General features: G+C 44.2%; 1 protein-coding gene across 3 annotated transcripts in view; it reads left to right on the top strand.

Moving 5' to 3' along the window:
- The window catches only part of LOC104667127, a 29,484-nt gene extending 15,647 nt beyond the window's left edge, over nucleotides 1-13,837 (top strand). The window contains exons 1-2 of one of the 3 annotated variants that reach the window (XR_748638.2): nucleotides 9,984-11,884; nucleotides 13,123-13,837. Coding sequence is in view for 1 of the 3 variants with exons in the window: in XM_030913226.1 (XP_030769086.1) it covers nucleotides 11,479-11,655; nucleotides 13,123-13,416 (471 nt within the window). In the remaining 2 variants the exon portion in view is untranslated. Of the gene's footprint in view, nucleotides 1-9,983; nucleotides 11,885-13,122 lie in introns of those variants that run through there. The other 2 variants (XM_030913226.1, XR_004052182.1) reach the window with 2 other exon arrangements.
- Nucleotides 13,838-16,693: the final 2,856 nt, after the last annotated feature.

Below are 16,693 nucleotides of genomic sequence, written 5' to 3'. Positions count from 1 at the left end.
GAGACAAAGCGAGACTCTGTCTCACAACAAAACAGCTGGGCATGGTGGCTCATGCCTGTAATCCCAGCACTTTGGGAGGCCAAGGCAGCGGATCATAAAGTCAAAAGATAGAGACCATCCTGGCCAACATGGTGAATCCCTGTCTCTACTAAAAATACAAAAAAAATTAGCTGGGCATGGTGGTGCGCGCCTGTAGTCCCAGCTACTCAGGAGGCTGAGGCAGGAGAATCACTTGAACCTGGAAGGTGGGGGTTGCAATGAGCGGAGATCACGCCATTGCACTCCAGCCTGGGCGACAGAGCGAGACTCCATCTAAAAAAAAAATACTGTTCAAAAAAGGCAGAATTCAGAAAATGAAAAGGTAAACCTTAACAAGAAAAAATATTTGCAAAATATGTATCTAACAAAGGACTGCTACAACTCAATTATAAAATATCAGGCCATTGAATAAAAATTGGCAAACTTTTAGCTATACTGACCAAGATAAAAGGAGAAAAGATTCAAATTACCAAAATCAGAAATGAAAGAGGAAACGTTACTACCAACATTATAGAAATTAAAAGAACTATAAAGGAATACTAGAACAATTTTATACCTAGAAATTATATAATTTGGGTGAAATGGACAAATCCCTAGAATCATAGAAACTATGAAAGCTAACTTGAGAAGAAATAGGATAATCTAAACAGGCGTACAACAAGTGAGGAGTAATTAATTCATAATAAAAAAAAACCACCCACAAAATATTCCAGTTCCGGGCCAGGAGCAGTGGTTCACCCCTGTAATCCCAGCACTGTGGGAGGCCAAGGCAGGCAGATCACTTGAGGTCAGTAGTTCAAGACCAACCTGGCCGGCATGGTGAAACCTATCTCTACTAAAAATACAAAAAAAAAAAAAAATTTGCCAGGTGTGGTGGTGCATGCCTGTAGTCCCAGCTACTCAGGAGGCTGAGGCAGGAGAATCGCTTGAACCCAGGATGCGGAGGCTGCAGTGATCCAAGATCACTCCACTGCACTGCACTCCAGCCTGGGCAACAGAGCAAGACTCCATCTAAAAAAAAAAAAAAAAACTTCCAGGTCCAGATGACTGAATTTTGTTAAACATTTAACAAAGAATTAATACCAATTCTTTGTGAACTGTTCATTTTATGGACAGTTAACTCATTTTATGAAACCAGCATTATCTTGATACCAAAATAAGACAAAGACATCATAAAAAGAGAAAAGTACAGGCCAATATGATTCTTATAAATATGGATGCAAAACTCTCAACAGAGCACTAGTAAACAAAGCCCAACAATATATAAAAAGAATGTATGCCAGCAATGCAAGGTTGGTTTAACATCCAAAAATAAACTATTGTAATACATAATATCAGTAGAACAAAAAACAAATCATATGGTATTTCAACACATGCAGAAGAAGCATATCACAAAATTCAACATCTTTTCATAATAGTAATTTTTTAATTATTTTTATTTTTCAATATAGAGATGGAGTTTTGCCATGTTGCCCAGGCTGGTCTCAAACTGCTGAGCTCAAGTGATCTGCTGGCCTTGGCCTTCCAAAGTGCTAGGATTGGCCGGGCGCGGTGGCTCAAGCCTGTAATCCCAGCACTTTGGGAGGCCGAGACAGGCGGATCACAAGGTCAGGAGATCGAGACCATCCTGGCTAACACAGTGAAACCCCGTCTCTACTAAAAATACAAAAAACTAGCCGGGTGAGGTGGCGGCGCCTGTAGTCCCAGCTACTCGGGAGGCTGAGGCAGGAGAATGGCGTGAACCCGGGAGGCGGAGCTTGCAGTGAGCTGAGGTCTGGCCACTGCACTCCAGCCTGGGTGACAGAGCGAGACTCCGTCTCAAAAAAATAAATAAATAAATAAATAAATAAATAAATAAATAAATAAATAAATAAATAAAAAATAAAACAAAGTGCTAGGATTACAGGTGTGAGCCATCATGCCTGGCCATAATAATAATTTTTTAAAACTCAACAAAGTAGTAATAAAAATGAACTTCCTCAACCTGATAAGAGCAAGTACAAAAAACCCACAGCAAACATCATAATGATTAAAGTTGGATGCTTTCCCTCTAAGTTTAAGAACAAGATTATAGGCTGGGCATAGTGGCTCATGTCTGTAATCCTACCACTTTGGGAGGCTGAGGCAGGCAGATTGCTTGAGCCCAGGAGTTCGAGACCAGCCTGGGCAACATGGCAAAACCCTGTCTCTACAAAAATTACAAAAAAATTAGCCAGGCATGGTGGTGGGCACCTGTAGTCCCAACTACTTGGGAGGCTGAGGTGGGAGGATCACCTGAGCCCAGGAGGTCAAGGCTGTGGTAAGCTGTAATTATGCCACTGCATTCCAGACTGGGTGACAAAGTAAGACTCTGTCTCAAAAAACAAACAAACAAAACAAAACAAAAAAACAAGATTATAATGTCTACTCTCATCACTTTTATTTATTATTGTACTTGAGTCTGTAGCTAGGGAAATTTGCAGATTAGAGTTATTTTGTGGGAAATGTCCAAAAGAATCCAATGAAAAATCTATTAGAACTAATAAACTAGTTCAGCAGTATTATAAGATATAAATTGATATATAAAAATCAATTGTATTTGTATACACTTGCAATGAATCATCCAAAACTAAAATTAAGTAAACAATTTCATTTACAGTAACATCATAAAGAATAAAACATTTAGGAATAAATTTAACAAAAACATTTTCAATATATACTCTGAAAACTACAAAACATTGTTTAAAGAGAGTCAAAAATATCGGCCGGGCACGGTGGCTCAAGCCTGTAATCCCAGCACTTTGGGAGGCCAAGACGGGCGGATCACGAGGTCAGGAGATCGAGACCATCCTTGCTAATACGGTGAAACCCCATCTCTACTAAAAAAATACAAAAAACTAGCCAGGCGACGAGGCGGGCGCCTGTAGTCCCAGCTACTCGGGAGGCTGAGGCAGGAGAATGGCGTAAACCCAGGAGGTGGAGCTTGCAGTGAGCTGAGATCCAGCCACTGCACTCCAGCCTGGGCGACAGAGCAAGACTCCGTCTCAAAAAAAAAAAAAAAAAAAAAAAGAATAAAAAATATCTACAGAATAGGAAAAAGAATGCACATTCACGAATAAGAAGGCTTGATATTGTTAAGATGACAATATTCCCCAAACTGATCTACAGATTCAATGCCGACTCTAGCAGAATCCCAGCTGACCACTTTGCAGAAAGTGATAAGCTGATTGTAAAATTCATATGGAATCACAAGGAACCCTAAGTAGCCAAACAGTTTGAAAAAGAAAAACAGCCGGGCATGGTGGCTCACGCCTGTGATTCCAGCACTTTGGGAGGCCAAGGCGGGCAGATCACCTGAGGTCAGGAGTTTGAGATCAGCCTGACCAACATGGCGAAATCCCATCCCTACTAAAAATACAAAAACGAGGCCAGGTGTGGTGGCTCATGCCTGTAATCGCAGCACTTTGGGAGGCCAAGGCAGGCGGATCACAAGATCAAGAGGTCGAGACCATCCTGGCCAACATGGTGAAACCCCATCTCTACTAAAAATATAAAAATTAGGCAGGTGTGGTGGCACGTGCCTATAATCCCAGCTACTGGAGAGGCTGTGGCAGAAGAATCGCCTGAATCAGGGAGTCAAAAGTTGCAGTGAGCCAAGATCACGCCACTGCACTCCAGCTTGGGTGACAGAGTGAGACTCCATCTCAAAAAAATAAAAAAAGAGAAAGAAGAAGAAAGGAAGGAAGGAAGGGAGGAAGGGAGGAAGGGAGAGAGGGAGGGAGGAAGGAAGGAAAGAAGGATGGAAGGGAGGGAGGGAGGGAGGGAGGGAGGAAACCAAAGTAGGAGAACTCACACTTACTGATTTCAAAACTTACTGCAATGGGCCAGGCATGGTGGTTCATGCCTGTAATCCCAGCACTTTGGGAGGCCAAGGTGGGAGCATTGCTTGAAGCTGGGAGATCAAGGCTACAGTGAGCCATGCTCATATCACTGCACCCCAGCCTGGATGACACAGCAAGACCCTGTCTCAAAAAAAAAAAAAAAAAAAAAAGTTATTGCAATATAATAGTAATCAAGACTGTGTGGTGTTGGCACAAGGATAGACATATAGATCAATAAAATAGAGTGTCTACAATTGCATGAAATAAACCCATAAATCTTCTGTTCGATTTTTTAATTATTTCAATCATTTTGTTACGTTTCTCTGATAAATTTCTGAATTGCTTTTCGGTATTATCTTGGAAATCACTGTGTTGCCTTAAAACTGCTGTTTTGAATTCCTGATCATAGAGCTTGCCTATTGTCATCTTGCTAGGATTGGTCACTGGCTCTTTACTTTGTCCTTTTGGGGAGGTCATGGTTCCCTGTCTGCTATTGTTTCTTATGGATCTACATCTATGTCTTTGCACTGAAGGATGTGTTAGTTATTCCAGCTTTCTCTGTCTGGTTTTTTTTTTTTTTTTTTTTCTTTCTTTGAGACGGAGTCTTGCTCTGTCGCCCAGGCTGCAGTGCAGTGGCCGGATCTCAGCTCACTGCAAGCTCCGCCTCCCGGGTTTACGCCGTTCTCCTGCCTCAGCCTCCAGAGTAGCTGGGACTACAGGCGCCCGCCACCTCGCCCGGCTAGTTTTTTGTATTTTTAGTAGAGACGGGGTTTCACCATGTTAGCCAGGATGGTCTCGATCTCCTGACCTCGTGATCCGCCTATCTCGGCCTCCCAAAGTGCTGGGATTACAGGCTTGAGCCACCGCGCCCGGCCTTGTTTTTGTTTTTCTTAGATATGTTTGCTTAGAGATTCTTTGCAGTTTATCTGTTGAGTATCTTTTTTACTAGGTCACTCTCTCCTTTATGGTGCTAGGTGGCACCTTAAGCCCAGGTGTGTCTTTGCTCTAGCAAACATTTTGAGATCTGCCCATCCTGAATGAGGGAGTCCCAAAGGGGCTACCCTGGCAGGGTAGGAAGGCTAGCTAGGGGTTTCTGCCCAGGGGACCCTCTCATCTGAGTTCTGGGATATTGCTGGTGATTATCTTTGTGCTGGATATTTGTTTCTGTTTTCTGTGGTGAGAGTGAAGCCAGCTTGCTTCTACTCCACCATTTTGGACCTAGTACCAGTGCAAAACCCATATATCTTTGGTCAACTGATTTTTTAATAAAGGTGCTAAGACCATTCAATGAGGGAAAAGTAATCTTTCAACAAATAGTGCTGGGGCAACTGGATAGTCACATGCAAAAGAATAAAGTTGGACCATTGCCTTGCACCATATACAAAAATTAACTCAATGTGAATTGACTACATAAATTAAGAGTTAAAACTATAAAACTCTTAGAAGAAAACATATAGAAAAAGCTTCATGACATTGATTTTGGGAATGGTTTGTTAGACGTGGCAGCAAATAACAAGCAAAAGATAAACTAGATAAATTTTTTCCTACATCAAAATGAGTAACTTTTGTGCTTCAAAAGATACCATCAAGAAATTGAAAATAAAACCCATAGAATGGGAAAAAAATATTTGCAAATCATATATGCGGTAAGAGGCTTGTATTCATAATGTATAACTAACTATTACAACTCAATTATAAAAGATAAAAACCTATTTAAAAATAAGCAAAGGATACGAATAGACATTTCTCCAAAGAAGACATACAAATGGTCAATTTGCAAACAAAAAGATGGTTAGCAACATTAGTCATTAGAGAAATGCAAATCAAAACCACAGTGATGTGTCATTTCATACCCACTAGGATGGCTAGAATCAAAAAGTCAAATAAGCAAAAACCTGGGGAAATTTGAACCTGGAACCTCAAACACTGTTGGTGGGAATGTTGAATGGGGTGGCTACTTTGGAAAACAATCTGTCAGTTTCTCAAACTATCAAAAAGAGTTACTGTATTACCTAGTAATTCTACTTTGAAGCATGTACCCAAGATAAATGAAAGCAACCCATGCCCACACAAAAACTTGTATATCAGTGTTTGCAGCATTTTTCGTAATGGCTGAAAGGTAGAAACAATCCAAAGTGATTACTGGGTAAACGAAAGTGGTACATCCATATAACAGAATGTTATTTGGTCATAAAAACGCACATTATTTGGCCATAAAAACATCCGTGCTACAACATGGATGAATCTTGAAAACATTATGCCAAGTGAAAAAAGCCAGACACAAAAGACCATATATCTTACGGTTCTATTTATATGAAATGTCCAGAACAGGAGATCCATAGAAACAGAAAACAGATCAGTGGGTTCCAAGAGTTGAAGGATATAGACTCATAGCTGAAAAGTAGAGGGTTTTCTTGAGATGATAAAAGGTTCTAAAATGGACTCTGGTGATGGTTGTACATATCTATGAATATATTACAAAACACTGAATTATACACTTTGATTGAGTACATTATATGGCTATGTGAACTACATCTCAATAAAGTGTAAAAACATAACAAGAATTACCAATATCATGAATAAAAATGGGGCATGAATGCAGATCTGAAAGATATTAAAGGAACAAAAAGGAACTAAAAATATCTTTCCAAAAAGAAAACAGCAGGTCCAAATGATTTTAATGGTGAATTCTATGAAACATATAAGAAAGATGTTTTACCAGCATTAAACATATTCTTTCAGAGAATAGAGAAAGCAATTTTTCCTAACTCATTCTGTATAACTGACATTACCCTAATATAAAAACCGAGCAAGAAAGGGATACAACAGATTAATAAACCTCATGAAAATAGACATAAAATTCTTTTTTATTTTCTTCTTCTCGCTCTGTCAGCCAGGCTGGAGTGCAGTGGCGTGATCTCGGCTTACTGCAACCTCTGCCTCCCAGGTTCAAGCAATTCTCCTGTCTCAGCCTCCCGAGTAGCTGTAACTACAGGCATGCACTACCGCACCCGATTAATTTTTGTATTTTTAGTAGAGACAGGGTTTTACCATGTTGATCAGGCTGGTCTTGAACTCCTGACCTCAGGTGATCCACCCACCTCAGCCTCCCAAAGTGCTGGGATTACAGGCGTGAGCCACTATGCCCGGCCAACATAAAATTCTTTCACAACATCTTGGAAATTAAATTCAACCAAACAGAAAAGAATGACTTAGCATGACCAAGTGGGGTTTGTCCCAGGTATGTAAGGTTGGTCTAACACTCAAAATTAAAAATGTAATTCACCATATTAAGAGAACAAACAAAAAGTCATATGATTATCTCAATAGCTTTGGACAAAGTAATTGAAAAAAATTTTAATTCTGGATATCAATCCCTTCTCAAATATATGACTTACAAGTATTTTTTTCAATTGCCTGGGTTGTCTTTTCACTCTGTTAGATAGTGTCTTTTGATGCACAAAACTTTTTAACATGTATTTTTTTGTGGCCTGGCACATTTGTTTTTGTAGTTATGGCAAGAGTTCTTAGATTAATTTTAATACACCTTTGACTCCAGACACAATAGCTCACAAGCAATCATTACTTAATTTATAAAAACATCTCTTCTATGACAACATGGGTTTCAAGTAATAGTTTTATTTTTCTTTCCAACTTTTATATTAGGTTTAGAGGAGTACATATGCAGATTTGTGACATGGGTTGAAAAAATTTAACACCGCTTTCAAAAAATTTCTCAGTATAGAAAGAATTGAAGGGAGCAGCCTTTACATGATAAAGCACATCTATAAAAGCCTTAAGTTAATCGCACACTGAGCACTTTTCCCCCGATCAGGAGTTGGAAAAGGTTATCTATTGTCTCCACTTGTATTAAACATTTTACTGGAGATCACAGTAACTGTAAAAGGTAAGAAAAATAAAATCATACAGATTAAAAAGAAAAAAGTCCCTTTATGCATAGAAAACATAATTGTATATGTAGAAAACACTACCCGATATACAAAACAACTACAAGAGATAAGAAGGGAATTTACTGAGGTGCCATATAAAAAAGCAATTACTTTTGCTGTATCCAACTACATACCAATAGACAGATACATAGGCATAGATATATATGTGCACGTATATATACGCATATATGTGAGTACATGCATATATATACATGCATATATATATATATAAGTCTATCTATATGTACACACACACATATACACAAAATGCATACTATGATAGTGGACCAGAAAAAGTTAAGTCATTCACTTAAGATAACGTTTAAGACAGGTAAATCATCCATTTCGACCAGGACCCTGAAAGTTTTCTATGAAATTATTACCAGAGATATCGGTGTCCATGGGGCATAAAGCTTTTAAGCCAGGATAGATCCTGCACCCACCTGATGTCATCTCATGTCCTTGCCCCCAGGAGAAGATGCCACACACAACTGTGTAGGTAGCTGCAAAGCTCAGTTAGAAAAGAAATGCCCAGTTTTGCTGTGCTGACAGTTGTTGGTCTCTGCAAACGTAGAAGATAAGAGAAATAAAAGGCATGCAGGTTGAAACAGAAGTAATCTGTTCAAGCCTGTAATCCCAGGACTTCAAGCCTGTAATCCCAGCACTTTGGGAGGCCAAGATGGGCGGATCACGAGGTCAGGAGATCGAGACCATCCTGGCTAAGACGGTGAAACCCCGTCTCTACTAAAAAATAAAAAAACTAGCCGGGCGAGGTGGCGGGCGCCTGTAGTACCAGCTACTCGGGAGGCTGAGGCAGGAGAATGGCGTAAACCCGGGAGGCAGAGCTTGCAGTGAGCTGAGATCCAGCCACTGCACTCCAGCCTGGGTGACAGAGCGAGACTCCGTCTCAAAAAAAAAAAAAAAAAAGTAAAACTGACTTTATTCATACATGATGCATGGAAAATATATGTAGAAAACCCAAAGGAATCTGCACACACACACACACAAAACCAAAAATAAACAATGAATTTAGCAAGACCCCAATAATATAAGGTGTGTGTGTATATATGTATGTGTGTATACAAGGACTATATATATACATATATATTTAATGCATTTTCTGTGTTCTACCAATGAACTATTTGAAAATAACATTTGCAAATCCCATAACATACTTAGGGATAAATTAGCAAAAGCCAAGTAAGACCTATACACAGAAAACTACAAAAGAGTAGCTGCAAACTTTCTCTGTAAAGGGCCAGGGAGTAAATAATATAGGCTTTATAGGTCGCGTATGATCTCTGTCACATATTCTCTGGAATTTTCTGTTGTTTTTAAAGACCTTTTAAAGACACTAACATCATTCTTAGCTAACTGGCCTTATAAAAACAGGCTGAGTGAGGCGTGGTGGCTCACACTCTTAATCTCAGCACTTTGGGAGGCCAAGGCGGGTGGATCATTTGAGGTCAGGAGTTCGAGACCAGCTTGACCAACATGGTGAAACCTGTCTCTGCTAAAATACAAAAATTAGCCGGGCATGGTGGCGGGTGCCTGTAATCTGAGCTACTCAGGAAGCTGAAGCAAGAGAATCGCTTGAACTCGGGGGTGGGTGGAGGTTGCAGTGAGCCAAGATCATGCCACTGCACTCCAGCCTGGGTGACAGAGCAAGACTCCCTCTCAAAAATAAAAATGAAAATAAAACAGGCTATGGGCCATATTTGGCCCATGGGCTGAAATTTGCTGACCCTTGGTATAAAACATTGCTGAGAAAAAATGTAAAAGATTGAAATACATGGAAATATATCCCATGAGATGGATTAGAAAAGTTAATATTGGTAAGTTTTCCATTTTGGCCAAACTCTGAAATCTGTTCTGTGGAATTATTATGGGAGATCCTGGTCCCTTGGGGCACAAGGATGTTAAGCCACGGTGAATCTTGCATCCACCTGATGTGCCATCTTTTATGTTTGCTGAGACAGCTGAGTGGTTGGTTGCTGGGGTCCATTTGAAGAGAAAGGCCCTGTGGCATGTGCTGACAAGTGGAACTCCCTGCCCTACATCTTCTGAGGAAACTGGAACCCAGCCAAAGAAGACCTTCCAGTGGGCAGTGCCTGTGATCACTGTAGGTGTGCATGGGGCTAAGTACCCTACAGGCTATAAAAAAATAGTAATGCACGATGCACACATGATAAGGCGGCATCACAGTACAGGTAGTTAAATTCAGGAACTCTGGAATCCGAGAGCCTGGGTCAAATCCTGGCAGGGCCACTACCACCTGTGTGAGCCAAGGAAGGTTCTAAAGTTTTGCAAATGCTGTTTTACCAAATTTGCAAAATGAAGAGAACCTGCCTGCCAGGTAGAGCTATTGTGGGAAGCAACATCCAGGAAGGTCTGAGCATCTGGTCCCCAAGTCAGAAACCTTCACAGCCCAGATGGGGATGCCCTAAGTTCATACCCTTCTAGGCGACCACAGAGAAGTGCCGCCTGCCTCCAGGACTCGGAGAGGCGCAAGAGAGCTTCCTGAAGGAGGCGGCATCCTCCCACGCTACCTGTATAGAGAGGAGAGAAGGGAAACTGGGTCCTCTCTGGCAATGTGGCCGCTGCCTGCAAGGAAGCAGCTGGGGGCGCTTGCTCCCTGCCTGCGCTGGTGTCTTCTCCCTACACTAGCCCAGGCCGGCTGCAGCGGCGGGGCTGCCTGGGCGGAGTCAGGAGACAGCACCGCCCGGCCCCTCCCCAGGCACCTTCCCTGTGAGCCAGCTCCCTACTGTGGGAGGATCTGGGGAGTTCCCGCCTCCAGCTTTGGGCAAGGTCTGCCTCCAGAGTCCCCAGCGGCAAGGGCGGGCGCACCCACGGGCACTGGTTGCCAAATCTCCCACCCTCAGGCCAGATGCCGAGTGAGCCTCGGCAGTCCTGAATCCCCATTTAATGGCCGGGAGCCGCTGGGAGCCTAACGCCTGCAACCACTCGGTTGCAGCTCGAGTCCGGATGGGATCGGACCGTTGGACCTCACCGTTGGCCCTTTGTTGTATTTCTTCGCGCCCTGGGCTCGCGCAAGCTTTCTCTGCCAAGCGTTCCAACGGCCGCTCACCGGCATCTGGCTAAAACAGGGTGCGCTTCGCCTCGGAGTTCCCACTCCACTCCAAGGATCCAACAGCGCACAAGCTGCTCTTCACGGGCAACTACCTCTGCAAGCTTCACCCCGGCCCCGCCACGCCCCACAGAGTTCCCTGTCTGGTCTGGATCACCTCGCTCTCCCTGCACCTCTCTCCTTGGCCTAGCTCGACAAGTGCTTCCCGCGATCCTGCACCTCTACCCCTCGGTTTCATCGCCGCTAAGGGGTGGTGGTGTCTGATCCATCAGGCTCTGCGCTCCTCATTCGGATCCATCCTCAATGTCCAGGCAGGACTCTCACATGAAGCCGGTGCTGTCTGCTGTTCACTCTAAGATGCTCAGCCACGCAGGACAGTTACGATCTGTCATCCAGGGCCCAAACCGACTCTCCTCCATTGCTATCTGAGTAGGCAGTCTCCTCTGTGAGGTCGATCCCATCCTTACTGCCTAGATCCCTGCCCAGGAAGACGGAGATGAGGACCATAGGAGAGAGCAGCCAGGCATAGTGAAGGTGAAGGATGAGTATAGTGATCCCAGCGCAGAGAAGCTCCCCTACCCCCACCCATCGCAGTGGGAGTGAGTCATCAGATCTATCCCCAAGACAACGAAGTCCTAACTTCATTCCCGTGCAGTCCCGGGCCATTGAAGGGAAACCTCCTCTCCAACCCCCGGAAGACGCCTTCGATGAGAAAGAGGTATTGTATGAGCTCATTCATCAAAGGCCATGCCAATACCAGCTCAGGCAGTGCCGCTAGGGGATTCCTACCTCTCTGGAGGTCCAGTTCTCTCTGAAGACAGAGAAGATGAAGGGAAGAAGGGTTTCAAACAGGAACTCTCAACCCACGTCTGCCAGTTGTAGACTCTGTAAACAAAGTTCCAACTCGCCTGCTGCTCCCACTGCCGCTGCTATTTTTTGAGGTCAAGGTGAGCTGCCCAACCTCTCCTAAGCTTTTTTGTATAGTCATTGGAGAAGATGTAGGCTCGAATAAGAAAGCCCCAGTCTAACCACATGTTCTTAGAAGAGAAAATCAAGGCCCCTTCAGATAGCAGTGCAGTGCCCCTCAGCCTGCCCCTTCCTTCTTCCTGCTTGTTGCAGGGACAGCAGGCACCCCACCCTTGGCCATTTTCACCTTGTAGTTTGCTGATACTACCATGTTATCAGCCACTGACTTGGCTGTCCTGTCTTCCAGGCTCCCAGTCCCTTCTGCCCCTGTACTAGTCCTCACCCCATATACAGATCATTAACTCTCCTTTTTTTTTCTTTCTGTTCTTGTTTCTCCCCTTAGGTTCGATATCATTTGGGGAGTTCCCCTTTATGGGAATAAAAGCCATTTCCATTTCTATCCCTCATCTGCAGATTTTTTTTTTTTTTGGAGGGGGGGGCACTATTTATTCATCCCAGGCTGGAATGTAGTGGTGCAATCATGGCTCACTGCAGCCTCAAACTCCTAGGCTCACACCATCCTCCCACCTCAGCCGCCAGAGCAGCTAGGACTACAGGCATTATTTTTTTGTAGAGATGGAATCTCGCTATGTTGCCCAGGCTGGTCTGGAACTCCTGCTTTTGAGTGATCCTTGTGCATCAGCCTCTCAAAGTGCTGGGATTACAGATGTGAGCCACCATACCCAGCCCAGACCACTACTTTTTTTTTTTTTTTTTTTTTTTGAGACGGAGTCTCGCACTGTCACCAGGCTGGAGTGCAGTGGTGCGATCTTGGCTCACTGCAACCTCCACCTCCCAGGTTCAAGCGATTCTCCTGCCTCAGCCTCCAGAGTAGCTGGGACTGCAGGCATGTGCCACCACGCCCAGCTAATTTTTGTATTTTTAGTAGGCAGTCTCCTCTGTGTGGTCAGTCCCATCCTTACCGCCTAGATCCCTGCCCAGGAAGATTTCACCATGTTGGCCAGGATGGTCTCTATTTCCTGACCTCATGATCTGCCTGCCTCGGCCTCCCAAAGTGCTGAGATTACAGGTGTGAGCCACCACGCCTAGCCTAGATCTCTACTTTTGACCTCACCACATCTCCTAACCCCTTGCCCTTTGCTTCAAGTCTACCTCCTGCAGAATTGAGTCATCTATCAGTCTAGTCATCTAATCAGAATCTATCTAGTCATCTAATCAGAATTAATTCGTTGTGGATTTTTCTCCCTTTTTCTTACAGATTCTTCCACCTGTATGCCCATCTTCACAGAGCAGCCCATCACTGGTGCCTCAAGCATTTTCACTATTACAGCCAGTCATCTGCAGACATAACCTCAAGCCTACTTTGTACTCTGGTATAAACTACATGGATACCAATCCCTTTTCACAGGTTTCCATCTCCTGGTCTCCCCTAGGATCTAGGATGAGTATTCTCCCATTTGACCAGTTCCATCCCAGTATGGAGCAGATATCCCTTGTAAGGAATGCAGTCTCCACCCACCCACCTGTTTTTATGGTCAACAGCCCTACCTGAATTTCCAACATTGCCTTTTGACCCAGGAAACACCTGTCAGCTGAAATCTAGGGTTCCTGACAGGCCTCAACAGGAAGCCACTCTCTTCAATGCCCTATCTTTTCTGGCCCTCCTACCACTGCTTCTGCAGTCACTTCCACTATAGTAAGCAGACCCTCTTCAGACTGCCTTTGACTCTGATGAAATCAACATGGATACCATGCCCATTTCCCCATCTGTTATCTTCCTGTCTCTCCCTGCAACATTAACAGCTGTTTCCCTTTGAAGAACCTGGCAGCCCCTCAAAACCCTTCAAACTTAACCAATGACAGCACCACTGTGTCAGCTTTTGGGAATTTGACTCCCCCATGTCCACCTTTGGCATCTGCTATGGTTTGAATGTGTCAACCAAATTTCGTGTATTAAAAACTCAATCCCCAAATTCCTATGTCAATATGTTTGAAGGTGGGGGCCTTTGGGAGGTAATGAGGATTCGATAAAGTCATCAGGGTGGACCCCTATAATGGGACTGGTAAGAGAAAGAGACACCTGGCCGGGCGTGGTGGCTCAAGCCTGTAATCCCAGCACTTTGGGAGGCCGAGACGGGCAGATCACGAGGTCAGGAGATCGAGACCATCCTGGCTAACACGGTGAAACCCCGTCTCTACTAAAGAAATACAAAAAAAACTTAGCCGGGCGATGTGGCGGGCGCCTGTAGTCCCAGCTACTTGGGAGGCTGAGGCGAGAGAATGGCATAAACCCGGGAGGAGGAACTTGCAGTGAGCTGAGATCCGGCCACTGCACTCCAGCCTGGGAGACAGAGCAAGACTCCGTCTCAAGAAAAAAAAAAAAAAAAAAAAAAAAGAGAGACACCTGAGCTGACAGGATCTTGCTCTTGCCATGTGATGTGCTCCACCATGTAATGACGCAGCAAGAAGGCCCTCACCAGATGCCAGCACTGTGCTCTTGAATTGCTATCAGAGGGGACAGTGCCATACCTCTGGTTGGAGACAGATGACTTCTGTACAAAGCTTATGACCTCAGTCAGAGTGCCTGGGGTTCAGGTGGGTGTAGCACGTCTGCTGCAGGTGCAAATGTGTGTTTAAAAGTCCCCATATTCCTGTCTCCCAATCAGAGTAGTAAGGGCTCACCTGGACAAAGCACAGAGCTATAAGGGGTGGAGACTACACCATACTTGTGCGTGTCTATATGTCTCTTTCTACAATGACTCAGATATTCCTGACCAGACCATATTTGTTGTAATCAGAGGGTATAACAGCATATAATTTTAGGGAGCCACTCCTATTCTTGCCTTCAGTCAGAACACCCAGAGTCCATCCATTCAGAGTAGCACTTTTGACTTTTTTTTTTTTTTTTTTTTTGAGATGGAGTATTGCTCTGTTTTCCTGGCTGGAGTGCAGTGGCATGATCTCGGCTCATTGTAACCTCCACCTCCCAGGTTCAAGCAATTCTCCCTGCCTCAGCTTCCGAGTAGCTGGTATTACAGGTGCCCACCAACACACCTGGCTAATTTTTGTATTTTTAGTACAAACAGGGTTTCAGAATGTTGGCCAGGCTGCTCTTGAACCCCTGACCTTGGGTGATCTGCCCACCTCAGCCTCCCAAAGTGCTGGGATTACAGATGTGAGCCACTGTGCTCAGCCCCCTTTCAGAACCATTGAGAAAATTCTTGTGCTTGGAAGCATTTGTGTTCCTAGCTTTGGTCAGAGCAACTTCCTTTCTGGTGTGGACATGGCAAGCAACAGTCTTGCTTTTGGGGCACTTTTGTGCATGCTCAGAGCTCACTGGAGACAGAGATTTGGGGTGGCCAATTGATTTATTTGGTGAAAGAATGAGGATCTCACCAACTAAGGAGCAAAAGCTTCCTCTAGAAGCAGAGAGAGGCCACTATCAGTCATGAATAGACCTTACACTTGAGGATGGAGGCTCAGTCCCACCTAGAGATATCAAACAAACCAAACCTGCTCTCTGTCCTGCTAAAGCAAGGTGGAAGCCCACACATTGTGAGGCAGATGAGACCAGTCAGAATTCAACACACTGGTATCAAGCAGTTCCACTGTGGGGAGTAAAGAAAACTAGTTAGGTATCATCAACCATGCATCCCTGGCTTTGACTGTCAGCCTGCCAGACCTAACCCCTGGCCCAATTTTCCTGTCTTGAAACTAGAAGGAAAGAAAAAAAGAAACTAGAAGGATGCTCCATGCTACCTATAGCTGTCTCATTTCCCATCACCCATTTGCCTTGGTGGGCCCTCACCTTTCTTTCCTAGATTATATATAAGATGGGATGACTTGTCCTTTCCTCCTCCCTCTGTGCTTCTCCCCCCACCATCTGACCTCAATGTAGGCCAGATATTCTGGACATGTGTTACATGACACTTGACAATTTTATCCTTTCAAAATGCTTAACTGGCCGGGGGGTGGTGGCTCAAACCTGTAATCCCAACACTTTCGGAGGCCAAGGTGGGTGGATCACCTGAGGTCAGGAGTTCCAAGCAGCCCAGCCAACATGGTAAAACCCCATCTCTACTAAAAACACAAAAATTAGCCAGGAGAGGTGGTACATGCCTGTAGTCCCAGCTATTCAGGAGGCTGAGGTAGGAGAATCACTTGAACCTAAGAGGTGGAGGTTGCAGTGAGCGGAGATTGCACCACTGCACTCCAGAGTGGGTGACAGAGTGAGACTCTGTCTTGAAAAAAATAAAAATGCTTAAACATCTGAAGTGTCTTTTTCTTTCACTTTGACTTAGGTCAATCATCCCAAACATTCATACTTGAACCAGAGAGAGTGGATGTGGTATCCAGGCTCCTGGGCCTGTAGAAACAAAGGAACTAAAAGCTCGTATTCTGTAATTACTGAAAATGTTAAGCCTAGGTGAGCATATTTTTCCATTTCATCTAGGAGAATATGTATATACACATATATATGAGAGATATGCACAAATATCCTGTTTTTAGAAGCTGTTAGCATGCTGCTTTAAAAAGAAATCATTATTTGGCTGGGAGTGGTGGCTCATGCCTGCAATCCCAGCACTTTGGGAGGCCAAGGTGGTCAGATCATGAGGTCAGGAGATTGAGACCATACTGGCCAACATGGTGAAACCCTGTCTCTCATAAAAATACAAAAATTAGCCTGGCGTGGGGGCGCATGTCTGTAGTCCTAGCTACTTGGGAGGCTAAGGCAGGAGAATGACTTGAACCAGGAGGCAGAGGCTGCAGTAAGCCGAGATCGCGCTACTGCACTCCAGCCTGGCGACAAAGCAAGACTCCCATCTCAA

Source organism: Rhinopithecus roxellana, chromosome 12, assembly GCF_007565055.1.
Source record: "Rhinopithecus roxellana isolate Shanxi Qingling chromosome 12, ASM756505v1, whole genome shotgun sequence".
Lineage (NCBI taxonomy): Eukaryota > Metazoa > Chordata > Mammalia > Primates > Cercopithecidae > Rhinopithecus > Rhinopithecus roxellana.
This window is presented reverse-complemented; position numbering and strand designations above follow the sequence as displayed.